The following is an 18845-nucleotide window of genomic DNA, read 5'->3' as shown; positions in this document are numbered from 1 at the left end:
GCCCTTCCGTCACCCCAGAAGAAGAAATTGTTTTATGGTGCTTATTGCTCCATTTCTTTAGGGATGTGTTCCAGGAGTGCAGGATCTTCTTTCACCGGTGTTGTCACGTTCGCCGTGTTCATTCTGCCCCATAAAGTGATCGTTAAGTGCTTCCATCTGCTCAGGGCGGGTTTTATTTCATTTGTAACTTCCGTGAGGTTTTTCCTCTCTCGTTGTTGTTAAGCTGGGACTATTTTTTAGTCGGAGGTAGTTTGTTTCTGACGCTGCAGCAAGTGTTATGGCTCCTAGTTTTACCTTTAAACCAACACGATCGATTAATAGGAAGGAGTGTTTTTGCAATTTATTTTGCCGTTTTTATTCTACATGAAAGAGTCTCTAGAACTCTAGTTAAATGTAGGTGGTGAAACTGGACACCTTTCTATTTCTCCTTTTTCATGTAGCTTTAAAGAACTGGATATGTAGCGGTTGGCTATTATTGAGGTTTGCAGTTTTTTGTATTATGTTTTATTCCATTCAATACTTTTTGGACCATTTAATATATTTAGCTTCAATAGGCCTGTATTGAGAATATGGTGTTGTTCAGTATAGTCTGCTATTATTGAGGTTTGCAGTTTTTTGTATTATGTTTTATTCCATTTAATACTTTTTGGACCATTTAATATATTTAGCTTCAATAGGCCTATATTGAGAATATGGTGTTGTTCAGTATAGTCTGCTATTATTGAGGTTTGCAGTTATTTGTATTGTGTTTTATTCCATTTAATATTAAACAGAATATGGTGTTGTTCAGTATAGTCAGGCTGAATCAGTGCCTATTACCCAAATCAGGGAGGTTAATGAAGGGGACAGCCGTGACCCGGAATGGCAATGGCCAAACTGCTGGACATTTTGGGAGGGCGGTGGGGGGGGGGGGGGGGGTGGGAGGGGAGAGAAGGGGGGGGGGGGGCATCGAAATGACACCGTCCCAGCTTTCCCTCCACTGGCAACATGAGGCTCAGTGGAGCTGCACGACGTTCAAATGAAAATAAATGAGAGCCGGTCACCAGTGTTTCCAGGGTGGCAGTTTAATGAGCAAAAGAGGAGAGGGAGCGAGAGAGAGAGAGAGAGAGAGAGAGGGAGAGAGAGAGAGAGAGAGAGAGAGAGAGAGAGAGCGGGGAAAAGCCTCTAATGAATGTGTGGCACTTAGACAGGGGGGCTTTGTTTCGGCTCCAGTGCCCTGTAACCATGGCCGGGCCCAATTAGAACAGGCAGGGCCTGATCTGCTGCACTGCAGAAATGTGGGCCTTGGCTCTCCCAGAGAAAACCCCCTCTGCCACCGACGAGGAAAGAACTGCTATTCAGAGCAGGAAGTCGGGACAGGTCCAGGAAGTGATGCGCACACATGCTCAGGAAGCAGAGCATTTCCATGTTTCTGCTCTTCCTCGTTGATTGGCTCTCAGACTTGCATGACGTGGATGTGGAACCCTCTCAGGAGCGGGGTGTCATAAATGCCCGGGTGGGCGGTTCAAATGATGCGGGATCCTGCTCAGATGCACATCCTCTGACTCCTGTGGCTGCTTGGGGCTGAATGTACAGTACGGTAGGCTCTACATTTGGTGTGTGGGTCACCCTGTCGATCCACAACGCACAGTGTGATTGAGGTGCACACACGGTTGACCTTGAAGTACCCACGACTCTAATCTGAAACCCTTTGCCACCAGCGTCAGCGTAGATGGGACTGTTCAGTTTTCGGGTGGTTTAGTTAGGGACGTTCTCCTGTGGGGAAACGAATGGTGGAGCTGTAGAATGTGTTGGGGTTGCAGGCACTCGGATTGCACTTTGAGCCTCTGCAGATTTTCCGCTGCGCCTAGGTTGATAATGTATGCATATTCGGGCCTACTGATATACGGAACAAAAGCATCCCTGTTTAATCCTCCCTCAAACACCCGGAGTCATCCGCGCGGGTTCCAGCGCTGCTGCTTTGCAGCAGCCGGCGCGGGCGATTGCGGGAATCCTTCTGAGCCGGTTTCATGGACACCGCGACGCCGGGACGCCAGGAACAACGCCAGATCAGTTTGGCTCTGTGGCTCGTATGTGATATGTGGTGTGTGTGTGTGTGTGTGTGTGTGCATGTACATTAGGGTTGCACGGTATACCGAGAATACCATATTCCCTGGTAATCTTTTTTTTTTTTTTCACGGTGTCTGTTTCCAGCACCGATTTACCCCACATTGGTCCCCATTCAAAAACGCAATCAAATTCTGATTTTTTTTTTTTTTTTTTTTTTAACTTACTTTTCACAGGATTTCATATGACACTGACATTTTTTGTGTCACGTGAGGTCATACCACGGCAGTGCTGGGGAGTAGCAGAACTGAATGTAAAACGTAATGGAGCTACGAGCTAAACTACATTTCCCAGTAGTATGTGGCAGCTAAAACAATTACCTTTCAAGTAGCTTAGTTAATTTTATTTTATTTTATTTTTAAGTTGCCAGGTAGTGTAGGCAAATGTACATTTCCCTCCCGGTTAAATTGTGAGATCAGCTTTTTAAATTTTATTTACACTGCAAAAAAAAAAAAGATAAAAGGAAAGCCAACATGCCCGTCCGACTTTCTCTGCTGGGCATATGGAACATTTGTCTGTGCTGTCTGGCTACTTGGCATGAAAGTGACGGTCCGGTAGCATCAATGTGTGCAGCGAGTGCGCGCAGTCTGGATTATTTTCCCTCCGCGTTAGCGAACGGACGGGGTGCCGCTCGTCATTCTGTCGGTGCAGATTGAGCAAATCAGTTGCTAAGTTATTTAGTGATGCAACACAAATTTTCTTCGGATTTTAATAAACGAACCTCTTCGTTTGTGGAGCGTGCTTAGGTTTTAGCCAGTTTTTTTTTTAGCCTGGTGTGTTCGAGGCTGTGGACTCTTGAAATCCTGAACAAGCAAGCATCAGAAATGTGTCTGTTCAGCTAAGGTTACAAAATGAAAAGAGAACAACGTAAGTTCATGAGAACTCTTTAGCATCTCTCCCCCGATGAAACATGTGGCCAAATGAACTGTGTAGCTAATTGAATTGTTTTTTTGGTGAAACAGTGGTGTACCCTGATGAAGCCCCTGACCATATAAGGGCATTTACATCTGCTATCTTAAGTGCAGGGCATCTCAAGCTCCCTCTTCCTGAGTGAGTTGGGAGTTGTAGTCTTCCAGCTGGTCGGCCAGGCCACCCAAGTGATCATTTTTAAGCCATTCTGGGTATAAATTATGCTATCCATCCGTTCTAAAGAGTGTTGTCGGTTCTTCAAGAAAAGCGGAATATGGGCTATGTGTTATGAGATCACATTCCGTTTATTTTTATTTTTTTTATCTCACTTGAAACGAGCTCCCTGGATAAGGATATACCAGTAAGCCTTTCAGTGACAGGGGAGTGTTTCCAAAGGGTTTTTTTTACACTGTGAGGACCATCTAGTGAAGGAGAACAATAGAACTAATTGTAAAATTGCGTAACCAACGATTTGTGACAAATACCAGTAATACCGTATCCCTGGGTATTGTGCAGAACACATACCGCGGTTGTGAAAAGAAATGATACCATGAAACCGCAGTGTGCATGTATGTACGTGTGTGTGCGTGTGTGTGTGTGTGCGTGTGCGTGTGTGTGCGTGCGTGTGTGTGTGTGTGCGTGTGTGTGCGTGTGCGCACACATATATGTGTTATTATTTCAATCCACCAAAAAAAAAAAAAAAGGAAAAGGATGAATTTCCATTAAGTATTAGCAGACGAAACATTCGCACCGAGCTGAGGAAACCGTGTTTTCGGTTTCTTGTTTCTTTGCATTTACACATTTCGGTAGCACTTTCGCTGGTTCCTGTTTCGCTGCGGTGGAGGTCTTGCGCGGCTCACGGGTGGTAAATGAGTGTGTCCGTGCGTCTGGAGCCGCACGCGTGGAGCAGTGAAAGTGACCCCGTTGAGAGCCCTTAACGTGTTTGCTGCCTGGTGCTGCCGCTGGTCTGGCAGTCGTGCAGTGTTTGGCAGAAGAGAGAGGCGCTCTTGTGAGTTTTGCCAGGCCGTGCCGTGGCAGCGTCGTTACGAACGCCTGCGGTGTGAGCTTCAGGGGGAAACGTTTACGCCGAGCTCAGAGTTAAAATCAGAGGATCACTACACAATCAAATGTTCAGCGTTAAATCAGCTCTTACGGAGTACATGTGGTCCCAGTCGGACTGGTATGTAGGCCACTCTGTCAGAGCTGAATTAACGCTGGACGTTTCGCTGCGGATGAGCACGAGGCTTGCGCCTGACATCGGAGCTCGCGCTTGAGCACCGTCTGCGTTCGTTAATAGTGTCTACCTCACGTCTCTGAAATCTGGTGTAGGACATGAGGTCATTTATTTGTGTAACTTTTGAATAAGGGTTACTGGGGGCAACCCGCAGGGAATATTAACACACACATTCAGAGATACTGCAGTTTCCGTAGTTTGAACCTGCAAGTATTGCTGGATATTCAATCTCATGTTCGTAACAGCAGTACTCAGTTGTTGGAGAAAAAAAAATTGATTTTTGGTTGATACTTGCTTATGCCATAAGAGGCCAGGCCACGGGCAATGATCAATAGACTAAAAGAGCACCATAACTTCACTGTGTTAGTAATGTTTCTGGGCTATGCCATGACGAAGAAGAAGGGTTTCTTTATTTTGCTGTTTGCCGAGTGATTAATTTGTGATTACAGTTATATTACTTTGTCTATGCCTTTGCATGTATTTGCATGGCTAATATTGAGACTGCAATTAAAGTAGGGATTTTTAAATGTCAGAATGCGGCTGCTTGCATTACCTGATTATTAACGGACGTAAATAATTTGGAACGCCCCAGTTAATCATATTCTGCAGCAGTAGTCTTAACTGTTTGGGGTTATGACTCGGCGCTCGTGAAGGTCAGTGCATGTCGGATTAATGGGGGGAGGGGAGGGCGGGGTTACTCGGCAAGTTTGCTAATGCCGCGCGTTATGTTTTTTTGCTCCATTTGCGGTTCTCTGCTGGGCCCGCCATTATGTATTTTAGCCGAGATTCCTACAGCTATGCCGGCAACCCTCCTCCTACGGGGTCGATCGATATGCGTTGCTGGGCAGCTGAGCCTCGGTGTCTGACAGAGTGGGAGACCTTGCCCCGAGCTGCATCACAAAGAATTCCCCCCCGAGGAGGACGGCGTCAAGAAAGCACCAAATGAAGCCAAGGCCAGCTCAAAAGAAAAAAAAGGAACACTGTGACCTTTGACCCCTGCAGCAGGCAAGCAAGGACTCAGATGAAAGGCTTTCCGTTATTATTGCGTTATCGCCTAGGCGGGAGCAGAGTCACGTGTTTGCCTTTTTTTCTTTCTTATCAGTAAATGGGTTTATTTGGTCGTTTACCTCAAAAACTGTTTGGGGGAAGTACAAATGTTTGGGTCTTTTATGTTGCCGGTTTCGATTTCCTGTGGCTGAGTGGTGCTTTTAATTTGTTGAAGGTCCTGAAGGTGGCGGTATCAAACCTTAATATTTGAACTTCATGGAGGCAGATTTCAATGAGGTGGGAGGGATCAGTCATGTGGTTGGAGATATAGTATGCAAAAGGGAAGCAAACTAAGTATTATGGTGTCACCTGGAGATAGCTCGAATGCACTGAAATCATCAAGAAAGAAATGCACATACAGTACGAAGTGCTTTTAGAACTGCCGTTATAAAACAGACACCAGGGTCTTGTAATATATGGCCTTGTTGAGCATACCATTTTGTTTGCTATAAAAGGTAACAGATTAGATGTTCAGTTTTAGTTACCTCGGAAAAAACCAGGACTCTGCAGAATATTATTTAAGCTTTGGGTTTCGTTGCGCGAAATTAACTCAACATAAATCACACGATGTTTGCTAATTTATCTGCTGCATTGTGTCAAATAAACTAACAAAACGTCTAAAACAAACAGGCTGTATTCTACAAACTCTCAATGAGCTTTAATTCCAATTGATGTAGTGCTAGAGATACGCGAAGCGTGTAAAACAGCTATAATTCATTATTAATGTGCCTAATTCCAGTCTACATAATATACTGTTTGCAATTTGTTCGAACTTCTCGGGTAACCGTTGGCATATGAACACCTGTTTGTAAACGAGCAGGAATTACAGCGACTGAATTGTGACAGGGCGTTAGCTGTTACCATGCAGAGCCATTAAAGAGCATGATATTAAAACCGTAATGGCCAAATATGAAGAACAGTGGACGTGAAATTTTTCCAGCGCAGTAGAAAAATAACTTGGGTTTTTTTACATTTATGCTACCTGTTTATAACAATTTAAGAAATAAAGTGGTAGACAGTGTTTAACTGTGAAGAAAATACATTCAAGGACCGCAAATGTAATTGCATTACCCTTTTGTGCGCTACTAAAATAAGAAAGAAGCTTAACAGCGCAATGTTTTGTTTTACCGTTATGTAAAACACTTGTACTGAATGGGTTCGCTTTTCGGTTCTACCCAGTGTGCCCCTGCTGTCCCGACACCCATCAAGTGCTTCTAAAACGGCGCGGTTCGGTTGCTAAAGCACCCAGGCAGTGCAGCTTCAGAGCTCTCTAACTGACCCGGTTACGTACTGCCGCACTTTACCGTGAAATAATTCAAATCTTAATGTAGCAGTGCCCCCTCGGGAACCTGGACACGGTATAATGGTTTGCTAATTTACATGTAATTAAATGCACACTTAAAGTACCGGGCCAAGTAAAACTGTCAGTGGGCACGCCAGTCGTGGCTGTTGCAAAGGATCCTATGGATTTGCGAGGGGACTGACGTGATACTGCACTGACCTGATATGATTAGATTTATTCTCTGGATACTAGTAGGCTACATTTGGTAGCTTACCTTCACATCGCTAATTTCTGCAGTGATTTCGGCGATAGCATCACGACTACAAATGACAGTAATCACAGATCGCCATTATCGCGCCATTGCAAATTACTGCGAAAGTAATGTCATCATTTAAATTCTGAGGAATTATGAGGACTGTAAAGAGGCGTACAAATGGTTAACAGTAACTGCAGCGGGCTATTGAGGAGCCACGCCTCCCCGTCTCAGCACCTTGTATTATACGGACAGTTGCCTCAGCAGTAAGGATTTCGGTGGGGATTGGAGGAAAAATGACGGGGGAGAAGAAAAGAATGTGACAACTGCCGAGTCTGTGGCTGCCTTGGGGAGGCCTCGCGCACCTGTCCCTCTCCGTCTCTGCGGCCAGCGCAGTTGAATCAGACAAGCGTAGAGAAGCGCTCATATTTGCTAGCGAGAGCACAGAGGCGTGCACGGAAAAAAAAACATGACTTCCTCTTACAATCTGGATTTTCTACCCGATGTGATGGTTGAGAGCCGTTTGCTGGTTTCCGGCGACAGAATGTGAGTAATTTTGGTCTTTGATAAACTTGACTTTCTCTAACGAATGCCGTTAAATTATTTTTATGGAAGGAGCACTTTGAAAGCGAAATGCACAACGTAGCCGCGTGTTTTGTTACTGGCGGGGACCGGGGGGTTAGCGCGCTAACAATGAGAGAGAAAGAGGGCTACATGATTTTAAACCGAGGGTAATGGTGCAGTAACAAACTTTGACAAAAAGCAGTGACCCCAGCTACACGAGACAAGAATGAGTGGAACGCCCAGACATAAACACAGCGCTATTGAAATATCGACCGAATTTGCACGCAGGGGGTAATAGTAGCCAAATAGATGGCGTTAGTTGCATTGTGCTTGTGATGTTGATTGGCCTGAGTGAATCCTTGGTCAAATTTCTGTGCGGTAAAATGTCGTTTTCGTTGCCTCGCCCCGGAGTTTACCACAAGCTTGCGGTTACGATGAATGGGACAAGAAGTTAACCGCCCTATGGTTTTCAGGGGGCCCATGAAAGGAGAGCTTTCGGCTGGGTATTCGCTGCCGGGGGTAGAAAGGTTGCTTCGTAGTTACCGTAATGTTGTTTGCAGAGACGCTGCTTTCCAGAGAACAGCTTCATGATATGACGTCCGATGCCGCCTGTATCGATAGTTAAATTGCTTCTGGTGTTATTAAAACGTTGCATTGCAGTAAAAAAAAACATTATGGCTAATATAAAGCTTAGACTATTGTTTGAGTTTTGCGTGGATGCTGACTGAAAATCTATCCCTCTCTAATCTAACATACATGCACATAATGCAATTATCAACGTGCACATCGGCGAGCTTGAAAACAAATGTGTTTTTGCTGCTGTTTCCCTCGAGTTAAATCTTAGGAATTTGCAATTACCACATCCCTTCCCCCTGTCAATTCTTTAAATTCGATGTTACGTGGTATGTGCTAAATCAGATTACTGCGTTATTCACTTTGGTTTAAGATTCCAAGAATGCTGACAAAGAGGGGCTTTGATGCTCATATAATAACGGTTCTGTTATGTTATGACCCAGCTGACTCTGGCGCTTTTGAGAGCCTGTCCCACTTCTGTCCTATCAGCTCTCTGTGATTCTGTGTTCACGAGCGACGTGTATGTGGGGACGAATTATGTCCCTCTGTGCTGAGCGAGCGCCTCAGCGTTTTTTTTTTTTTTTTTAAGATGTTGCCAGTTTAAAACCCTGCCCGTAGTATCCTCAACTGTTTATGGACGTGCTCCTTGGGGCACCAGCCTTTATTTGTAGCATTGGAAAGATAAGATAAAGTACAGAACATCATACTGATAGGCGCTGATCACTAATGTGTATACAGCAAACGAGAATTTGCCGGAGGATCAAAGCTATTGACATTATGCTGTTTATAATGAGATTCATACAAATGACCCTGTTGTGGTGTTGTGCAGTTATTGTTTGCTCCTGAATCAGTCAACCCTGTAAGTCCCTCAGTCGTTCATACGTTAGCTTTATATTTTTTATGCCGTCTTTACTGTTGTTGACTTTTACTAGCTTCAGTATGCTCCTCGTTAATAGACCACATTATGGGGTTATTTACGATTCCCGCTGAAGCAATCAAACCGTATGTTGTGTGTGTGTGGGGTTTTTTTTGGGTCTGATGTGAAACATTCACCGAGTGCATAGACTAAATCTAGTTGCTGCGTGTGTGGGTCGGGCCTATGAATGTTTCGAGGTGTCACTTGAGCGTATGGAGCGTTTTATTAATTCGGGGGTGGCAGTAGAATTGAATGGCGAGGGAACTGGACGTGTAACTGAGGCTGCAGTTTCGAGTTCAAGGTGCGCCATTGCCGATGTGCCCTTGAGCCAAGGTAGGCTACTTAACCCGAATTACATCAGCAAATATTCAGCTGCATAAATGGATTGCATGTGAAATGCACGCGGTGTAAGTCGCTCTCGGACAAGCGCATCGGCTAAATGCCTAGGATGTAAATGTAGAGTGTATCGTGCGCCGATTATTCTGGCCGGGCCGTCCTAACTCATTCATCAACGTCATCCCTCTCCCCCACAAAACCTCAGCGTGAAAATTATCGCAGCTACAACTGCCACTCTGCCACTCTGGGCCCAAGCGCGGCCTATTTTTAAAAAGGTCCCCCCTACACTTGACATTTGGCTTTGTGTAACATTCGCTGACTGTGTTCTTGGGTGTATACATGCGATCGCTATCTGAACCCCTCCCCCTATGCTGGTTGGACACATTTTCCTGTATTTATGATAGTATCATTAGCTGCTATACGGCTGGCAAACCGATTGAGGGAAGGAATGCTAATCTGTCGCTGCTGTGTTCCTGCACTGTAGGTCTTCGGGAGGCAGGATGCGTTCACTCAGCTCTCAGCGAGAGATGAATGGTATTCCTGCCACAAATGCAGTATATCGGCGGAGAGTTGTTGGAAATTGTTATAGGTCTATGTTATTGGGCTTTTATCGGTTGTAATGGCTATGCGTTATATTTTATACTGCATTTACATGTCTTGCAAGTTGTTAAGTGGCACCATTCTGGTGCACTGTAGATTTATAATTGATTTTCTATCTTCAAAGGGTTTTTTTTTACACTTAGAAAATAGGTTACACTCTTATTGAGTATTCGATTTACCCTTCAAAGGCGCGCGCTCGCAGTGAGGCTACTCTCATGTGTTAGCTTACGTTTCTCGCTCCCTCTCTCCATTTGCTGCAGTCGTGGAAACCCCCACTCGCTTCTATTTAACGGGCTCTTTGGGAAATGTGCGCATCTTAATCTGCCAGTGTTCAGGATCACAGCCGTGGAAAGAACTACTGTACAGCTCCGCCAGTCAGTAGGGTCCCTCGCGCTTTCTCGCAACGAGGCAAGAATGTGCGTTTCTCGCCATGGCCGGAGAAGCACGCGGCCCCGGCTCGCTGCTTAAGAACCACGCCCGGGAAACGGCTGGTGCGGTCGGCTGGGGGCGTGGCTCTTCCGCTTCTTGTGATGTGCGCCCAGCACCAGGTGTTGCGTGACGCACATTACACCGATGGGGTGGGACCAACAGCTTGATGACCATGTGGCACCCCCCCCCAAAAAAAAAAAACACACGAGAGGGGGTTTTTGGGTAATAAGTGTAGTCCTTTAGAGGCAGGGTGGTATTACTGAGGGATTTAGAGCCATCGGCTAGCATACAGCATATGGGAAGTGTGTAGGAGCACAGAGCTTATCAGCCGGTAATTTGTGCGCTTCCACTGTCGTTTTTTTTAACGGGTTGGAACATTTTATAACACCGGGGGCAATTAGCACAGGCTAGGCACACACAGAACTCCTCTGATTGCCCGAGCATGGCCGTGAATCTCTCCTGTAATGATAACCATGCGTGGCCTTTCTCTCTGTCCATTAATCTGATATTTGCATTCTGTGATTTAATTGGACGGGTAATTCAAACCGGGTGAAAACCCTGAAACGGAGCGATCGTCTAACGAGAGCTCGTTATCTCGCTCGCGCCGACGCTGACTTCTGCGAGCAGGGCCGAAATAACTTGAGCGAGAACACGAAATGGCGACGGCGACCGGGCCGTTGTTTGTGGGGGGGGGGGGGGGGGGGGTGACGGTTTCCTGGGAGATTTCGTGGGGAATAGGAGTGGAACCCGGTCCGTGGTTCAGGACCAGTGCAGATCTGTGGACAGGCCGCAGCTAAAGAACAGCATTGTGCAGCCGCTAGAATGAATGGAGGACCTGGGCCCTGCTTCTCATGACTTCAGTGTCCTCTGTTCAGCAGGGAGAACAAAGCCTGTTTTTCCATTGAGTTTCACTGGAAGCCTTGAGACTGTACACTGAAGGTACACGTACACACACACACACACAGACACACACACAGACACACACGCATGCTCACTCACACAATTGCGCATACGCGCACAAATGTGCGCACACACAAACAATTGCACATGCACAAACGTGCATATACACACGCGCGTGCACACACACATGCACACACATGCTCACACACAAATGCTCATACGCACGCACACACACACAAACAATTGCACATGCACAAACATGCATATACACACGCGTGTGCACACACACAAATTCAAATGCACACACGGACACACTCACGCACACACACAGACATAGACACACACGTACACACACACAGTCATGCACACACACGCACGCACACACACACACACACACAGAGCAGGTCCTGTCTGTGCAGTTTCACAACAGTCTCAGCAGTACTGCTTTTTCTGCCCATTTCCTCATCAGTGAGTTCCTGGAGCGAATTCCCCAGTTATGCATTTCTCACCTAATCACATTTCAGCCGTCATCTTTATATTTCAGGCATGCTCAGGTTGAAGCTCACTTCCCCTTCTGTCTCAGTGCCTCTTTCTCCGGCAACATTAATTGGTTTAAATTGACCGGTCCTTTTGAAGTGCTCATTGTTCCGCGTGCCAAAGGCAATGAAATGTGGGACTACGCTAACCGTTTTAGGACTTTACCTTTCCCCAAACAAAACTGAGCCATCGTAGCAGTAAGTGGACGATTTACTGCAAATCCCCCCCCACCCCCCTCCCCCTGACGAGGGCTCTGTAGCTCCGGGCTCTCGGTGCCCGAGTGCTCTTCGCAGTCGTTAATCTCTGAAGTTCACGTGTGCGTCTCTTCCCCAGCGCGGGAGAGAATTGTTTGCACTCTTTTCTGTGTGCGGTATGTGTGGGTCTCCATGGACACGCACACGACAGCCCCCCCCCCCATTCACATGTATAATAGACTCTTCACTGTCTTCACCCGTTTCCACACACGTGCTCCGTGTCAAGTGCTATAGGGTGAGCACGCTAACAGGAGCGGAGACACTGAATGTATTCTTTATGTTCTGGACTGTAATCTACCTGCGTATGAACAAAGACCAGTGCTCCTGTTATTTAACCCTGCAAATGCACATTAACCCCCAGGAATGCTTTGAATGTCTAATGTTTGAAATCGGTCATCCCTCTCGGGATTTCTCTGGACGTGAATATGAATATAGATTCAGCCTACTGGTGTGGGGGGGGGGGGGGAAGCACCATAAACTAAAGTGTTGGTTTTTTTTGATTTATAAATAGCGGAAATGTTCCGTGAAAGAAAGAGAACATTGTTCGAGTGAACCTGACGGGGGAGGACGCGGCGTTGCGGTGGAACGCTCTTTAATGACCTGTGCGAGGGCAGGAGAGCCTCGGTGAGATTAGACTCCATTAGCCTCGCGCACCAGTCATCTCCTGTCAGCAGTGGGCTGAGTGCTTCTGTCTCGCTTTTTTTTTTCTTTTCTTTTTTTCTTTTCTGTCGAGGAGCCGAAACTACAGGCTCGAGGAAGCTGGAGAACGCAGAAATCCTGTGCGTTCCATCAGGCCGTCGAAACGGTTATGGTACGGTTGTGTTTGTGGCAGGAACGCATTTTGGTGTTTTTCGGTGGCCGATAAACTACAGTGCTTCTGTCCTGTGGTGTTTGAAAACTGCGATTCACGGCACATTCTTGCAAGCCCGCCTCTTGTTCCCCTTCAGAACAGCATCACCGTATGATGCATGTTCTAGTTCCGTATCATTCGCTGGGCTTTAACCGTAGATACTCCTCTAAGGCTCGCAGATAAGCTCTCATTCTGCTGTTTCAAGGCCAGTTTTCCTCATCAGGATTAATGTTGCCTTCAAAAACCCGAAGAAGCCAGAGCCGCTATCTCGTCTGCGCTAGCCTCAGCCCGAAACACTCGCCCGTCTCCCTGCGCCCTTCTGCCGAGAAAGAAAGATGGCCGCACCATTAGCACCACATGACAGATCTTCACTGGCTTTAATTACCCTTCCCCCCCCCCCTTTTCACTCTTGCTTTCTCCAACGTGGGGGAATCCCGATTGCTTTGGTTGCTTGATGTGGACTAATATGGCCGCTTATATCCAGGCATTTTTTCAATTTTTTTTTTTATTGCTATTATTTTCCACTCCCTCGCCCCCACCCCCCCCCCCCATGCATCGCCCTAGATGGGTTAATTAAATCGATTTCCGCCTGTCGCCCCAGATGTGGCGCGAGCAGGCCTCCATGCGCTGCCTCGCTAAGCGGAAGCGGGGATTGGGCGGTTTTCCTCCGGCCCGGCTCGGCGGCGTGCGCCCTGGCGGCGGCGGCGTTCCCGCTTCGCTCACCCGCTGGCCCGACTGCCCACGGCCCCCTGGCAGGGTGGGCCTTTATCGCCGTCGCCACCGCTATTGGCCGAGCCAGCCCCCTCCCCCCCCCCTCCATGAGCGGGAGAGAGCTCCATCTCTGTCTCTCTCACTAACGCTTCACTTTCTCATGAAACCCCGCCCCCTTCTTTTGGACGCGGACAGACTCTGCACAGGAACACGCTGTCACCGCTAACCTTGACTTAGCGGAGCAAACTCATTTTGAGCCGGAAGGGGGGGGGGGGGAGAAAATGGCGTGTCAAAGAGCTGCAGCCTCTTCATTGAGCCGCCGCTGAATGGTTTAGTCTGTGCTGCATGTGGCGGAAGCGCAGGCCGCTGCTGTCGCACACGGCTGCTGGGAAGAGGTGAATGAAAACCAGCGGCCTTGGACGTGCCGAAATTGATTCACGTGAGTCTGGGTAATATCCAAACCCAATTACATAACGCCTGGGAGGACCGCTTAAAATGTAAAATGAAACCCGTTAATGTTGCGGTGCTCTGCCTCGTACCCGCCGCTGTTTTTTACGGCACAGGGCAGCCGAGGATCCGACGGCATTCTTCTGCGCGAAAATTATTTAAGTGGTGCGTTTGGAGGAGCCGGGGGGAAGAAGGCACGATTTGACTCCCGAGTTTTCCGAGAAGAAAACTTTCGAGGAGGAGGATTTGCGGTTTTATTGAAACGGTTGATCTACTGGCAGGCTTTGGAGGCACTTGAATTAGGGACTCTTGAATGCAGTTAAGAGGAGGACTTCGCTCGTCGAGAGAAAGAGGCCTTGCGAGTTTATACCCCCCCCGGGGGGCGTTAGGGTGTGGGGGGGGGGGGTTTTGTGTGGGTCTGAAGTCATAACGCAGATCAAATCTCCCCTCGTACGGAGGAGCGTATTATCGAATGCTTCCCCTGGTGGAGAGCTCTGAAGGCCTGGGGGGGGGGGGGGGAGCCGGGAGCTCATCCATCCGGATCTGCTGAGTCCCGCGCCAGCCGGGGCGCTGACTGAGAGATGGATGCCGAGTGATTTTTGGCGGCTTATTGCCGGGGAGCGGGGCGGGGGGCCAGCGCCGCCGCGTCCGGGCTGCCAAATGTGCCCGCCGCTCTATAAAACTTTATCTCCGCCCTGGCGCTCCCTTTCCCCCGAGCCGCTCGCTCCTTTCCGTCCGTTTTTTTTGTTTTGTTTTGTTTTTCATTTTTTGGGGGGGATTACGGCACAGTTTTTCTGCATCCCCCCCGCCCCTCCCGCCCCCCCCCAGGCTTATCGCTAACCCGTCATCCGCTCCGCCCTCGGAGACCGGAATTTGTTCCCGCGATCGATTCGGCGGCGGATTCGAGAAGTCGCGGTGTGTTTATTTTTTTTTTTTTTAACGGCGCGAATCCAGGACCAGTCTGGCTCGGCTCGGCGGGCGGGCTGGTGAAGGGCGGGTAAGAAATGGCCCGCGGCGGAGAGGGGCAATTTAAATCTCTGCGAGCGGCTGAAAGCAGGGGGACGTCAGGCGGTACGTCGGGAGCAGATGGATTCTCGCGGCGTGCCGACGGCGAGGAACGAGCGGCGCCGCTGGAGTCTTCGCTCGGGAGGCCCGAGGTGCGCGTCGTCCCACGGCGAACGCACGCTTTCGCCGCCGCTCAGCGGCGCGGAGAGCAGACTCGGAGTCAGCGTGTCGTATGATGGAGAGGGCCGTGCCCGGGGTGGGGGGGGAGGAGGAGGAGGCGACGGCAGGAACAATAGCGAAATCCCCCCGCGAGTCGCCACGCTCCTGTGAAACGTTTTGAAGGAGGACTCCGGCACCCGTAAAAAAATGAAAGTCGGGCGGCTGCAACCTGCGCCGCCTTCCGCAGGAAGCGAGACGGAGAAGCGCGTCTTCGTCCAATCCCAGGTTCCCCCGTCATCCGGCCGCGTAAATCGCTTCGGTTGCCGTCGGATTTCCGCAGCGCGTTTGTCGGGATTCCGTTCGTTCGCTCGCTCTCCATCGCGGCCCCGAAAATACGTCCCGCGTTGTCGAGCTGTGAGGCGGGCGCTCAGACGGCTCGGCGAAGTGCTGGGATTCATTAAAAGCCGATTGACGCTCGGTCCTTCGGGACGCCTGCTCTTCCTGTAACGCGTCGTATGTTTCTGTGTGCGCGCAGTTCCCCCCTGCATGTTTAAAACATGTTTCCAGGGGCTTCGGTCCTCCAGACGAAATGCTAACATCTGGTGCCTGTTAAGGATTCTGTTGCCCTCAGTGAAATTATGTAATCCGTCCAACAGGCTTGATAGCCAGTTTCTTCCTACGTGCGCGGTGGGGGGAAGTCTTTCCTTGGCATGCCAGCAGATCGTATCGCCTTCAGCAATTACGATGGCTTCTTTTGAAATATGCTTTATTAAATTTTATGCGTGTCCTTATTTAGCACTTGCTGTCGGAACCTCCGGTGTTGATTTGGGAGAATGCTGACAAGCATGTGCTCTCCTTCGAAGCGTACGATGTAAGCCACTGCCACTTCTTAACGCACCACAGTTTCCAAGTCAGGCTCACACAGACACGAGTTGGAGGAAGACCCTTCGCATGCAGCTTGACAGTTGGGCTTACGGGCACCCGGTGGTCCAGTGGGCAAGATTCTTTTGTCTGTTTTTGTTTGCCTGGTCTGTTACCAAACAGTCCTGAAACATCAAACTAGGGTGGATCTAATTAGGGAAGATAATCAGTGATTATCTAGTACGAGCTTTCCAGAGAGAATGGCATGGTTTCATACATCACTTCACATTGTGTACCCTTTGCTTCCCACTCCACCCCACCCCACACAACAATGAGAGTTCTTTATCTGTGTATAATATTGCTGGTGGGGTGGGGGGGGCGGTTAGGGTTGTGGTGAGGACATTCAGGTAATAGGATTGGACCTTTTTTTTTTTTTAACGTGGGAAAGCATAGAAGCTCATTGTAGGAGCCTGCATTGTGACCAGTCACGTCAAAATGTAGCAATAGTGCAATAGACATTTCACAGAACCTAGGTTCTATTAATGATGTCTTCAGTAAAAAAAAAAAATCATTATAAAGTCCAACTGTACAAATGCCCCTCAGAGTAAGTACATAGCCTAATGCATAATGTTGACTGCCATAGAAAGTTACCATGGCTAAATAGATGTGTAACGTAATGATCTCTCTCTCTCGCTGTATTTTCTTTTTTTTGCTTTGCAAAGTGTTAACACTGACTGTGGCAGCACTGGCCGCGCACCTCTACGGTGCTGAACAGCTCGATCACTCGAGGGCCTGCTTTATGAGGCGCGTATTGGAGGCGAGCCGTCATCAGGCGTGAGGGAGCTCGAGCCGCGAAGACTGCTCATTCGCCGGTCTTGCGCGGACGGAGCAACCACAATAAAATTATCTCAAGCGGGGTTGGCTGATGGCCGTCGGGGGCCCGTTAATGCCCGTCTGAGCTCACGGGCTCTTCTGCATTTTGTCGAAAACGGGCCCGGTAACAGACGATTGGATGGCTCGGATTGGCCTGGGAGCCGGGCTGCTCATTGGCTTAGCCCGTCCGTTTGTGGACATTACCCACAGGAACATTACGTTGAGTGAGTCCCCAGATAGCAGTTTGAGGCAAGCCAATGTCGGTGGTCATGACCCAGAACGTACATGTTATTACCATCCCCCCCCCCCCCCCAGCCCCCTCCGCCCCCCTGGAGATCCCCCCCCCCCCCCCCGCTGCTGAATACTGCAACAAAAGCATCCCTGATCGTTTCCACTCTGCACATTAGAGCCCAGAGATAATTCTGAACAGCTGACTTCGAGAAATGAATTTTCTGGAGGGGCTCGTAAACGATGATCGATGCCGTCTTGCAGAAACCTTGCATGAGTTTATTTTTGTATTTTTTTGTTTTTTCTGTTGTGTTATTATGGAACACACACAAAACAGAGCTGAAGTGAACAATTAGACCTGGCATTTTCTTCTGGTATAATCCGCTAAGTGTCCTGCTCGATGTGTCCCAGAGGTGTACAGGAAACAGGGCGCACTCTCTTTGTGACTGCAGGGTTGGGCTGGACGGTGTGGACTATTTTGGGTATACTGGTTTGAATTCACGCAACGGTACGCAGTTTCGCAATACAATCGTCAGTGATATTTTATTGATTTTCATAGCAAGACGCTAGTTCCGCTGCCCTTGTTACTGTACGCTACGCTATGCTACGCGCTGCTGTTAACTGGCTAAAAAGAATGGTCGCTGGGGAGATGGACCTTATCGCGGTGAAGGGAAGGAAAGGCCCCAACCGCGCGCTCGCACGCGGCCCGGACGGTGAAGCCGGACGAGCGTGGCGAATGGGGGGAGGGGACGGACGGACGGACGAGGATGAGCGAGCGAGCGAGGGAGAGGAGCGCCGAGCTGTCAGGCCCTTCTCGTGACCGTCGCGTATCTGCCGGAGCTTGGAACAGAGTGTTCTGGAATGCGGGGGCAGGGGGGGTATTCGTATGAAAAGGTTGCCACGGACACCCCGGCGACAGCTGTCACGGTGTCAGAGCAGGCGGAGGCAGTGGACCGTGGGACGGCGGGAGAAACACTCGGATCACAGCGGTCCCGCCGCTGACGGGCGGTTCTGTCGGACTCTATTTAACGCGAAACGCGCACTCATCGTTTTGTTTCGTTGCGTCTGAATAACGGCAGCGTTTGTGCTGCGTGGTTCAAAAACGCAGATCACTGTTCCAGAATACTTCTGTCATTTAGCTCTGTTAATTTTTAATGTTGGCGGAAAAAAAAAAAAATAATTCTTTAAAAATTATTCTCGCACTCTCGTCACATGCATGCTCCGCATGACCCAGTGGTGTTCTGAGCATGCTCAGTGATGCAGAGGGCAGTGGTGGTGCGCTGGGGGGCAGTGCGTTTGGGTGTGGGGGGGGTGGGGGGGGTGTAGGCCTCAGCTGATTAGCTGTAATGTTAAATCGATTAGCTCCATTGTTACCCGGCTCCACCGGAGTGGCTTGTAATGGGGGCCGTGTTAGCCCTCTGGCTAGCAGAGGGAGGAGCTCTGGGCGGGCGGGGGGGGCGGGGGGGGTGAAAGGGAAAGCAGTCTCTCTGTTCACAGACAGAGCTGTGCTCACAAGTTGTTTTTCTAATACTTGTTCAGGAGCGCCCGCGCCGAACCGACCTTTGTTAACGGAACGGAGCGGCCTGGTGCTCCGGAAACCTCGCGCGTATCGCCCAGAATAATCCGTCATCGTTCGGCGGCCATTTTCAGCTCGGTCGCGCGGTCGTACAGCCAGCCGGTGGACTCCTGCCGTCTGTGTGAACATGGCCCCCTCTTCCGCTCACTCGGCATTTCATTAGCACCGCGCGGGAGGCGGAGAGCGAGAGAGAGA

The 18845-nt window shown here is 49.1% G+C and overlaps 1 protein-coding gene across 17 annotated transcripts in view; it reads left to right on the top strand.

Moving 5' to 3' along the window:
* celf2 (cugbp, Elav-like family member 2) overlaps positions 1-18845 on the top strand; it is a 177507-nt gene that overhangs the window by 63821 nt on the left and 94841 nt on the right. The window contains exon 1 of one of the 17 annotated variants that reach the window (XM_064342581.1): positions 6694-7377. The exons of 14 other annotated variants lie outside the window; for them this stretch is intronic. In XM_064342581.1, the coding sequence (XP_064198651.1) occupies positions 7301-7377 (77 nt within the window). In that variant the 5' untranslated portion in view covers positions 6694-7300. Of the gene's footprint in view, positions 1-6693; positions 7378-18845 lie in introns of those variants that run through there. 2 more of the 17 variants (XM_064342587.1, XM_064342591.1) reach the window with 2 other exon arrangements.

Source organism: Anguilla rostrata, chromosome 7, assembly GCF_018555375.3.
Source record: "Anguilla rostrata isolate EN2019 chromosome 7, ASM1855537v3, whole genome shotgun sequence".
NCBI lineage: Eukaryota > Metazoa > Chordata > Actinopteri > Anguilliformes > Anguillidae > Anguilla > Anguilla rostrata.
This window is presented reverse-complemented; position numbering and strand designations above follow the sequence as displayed.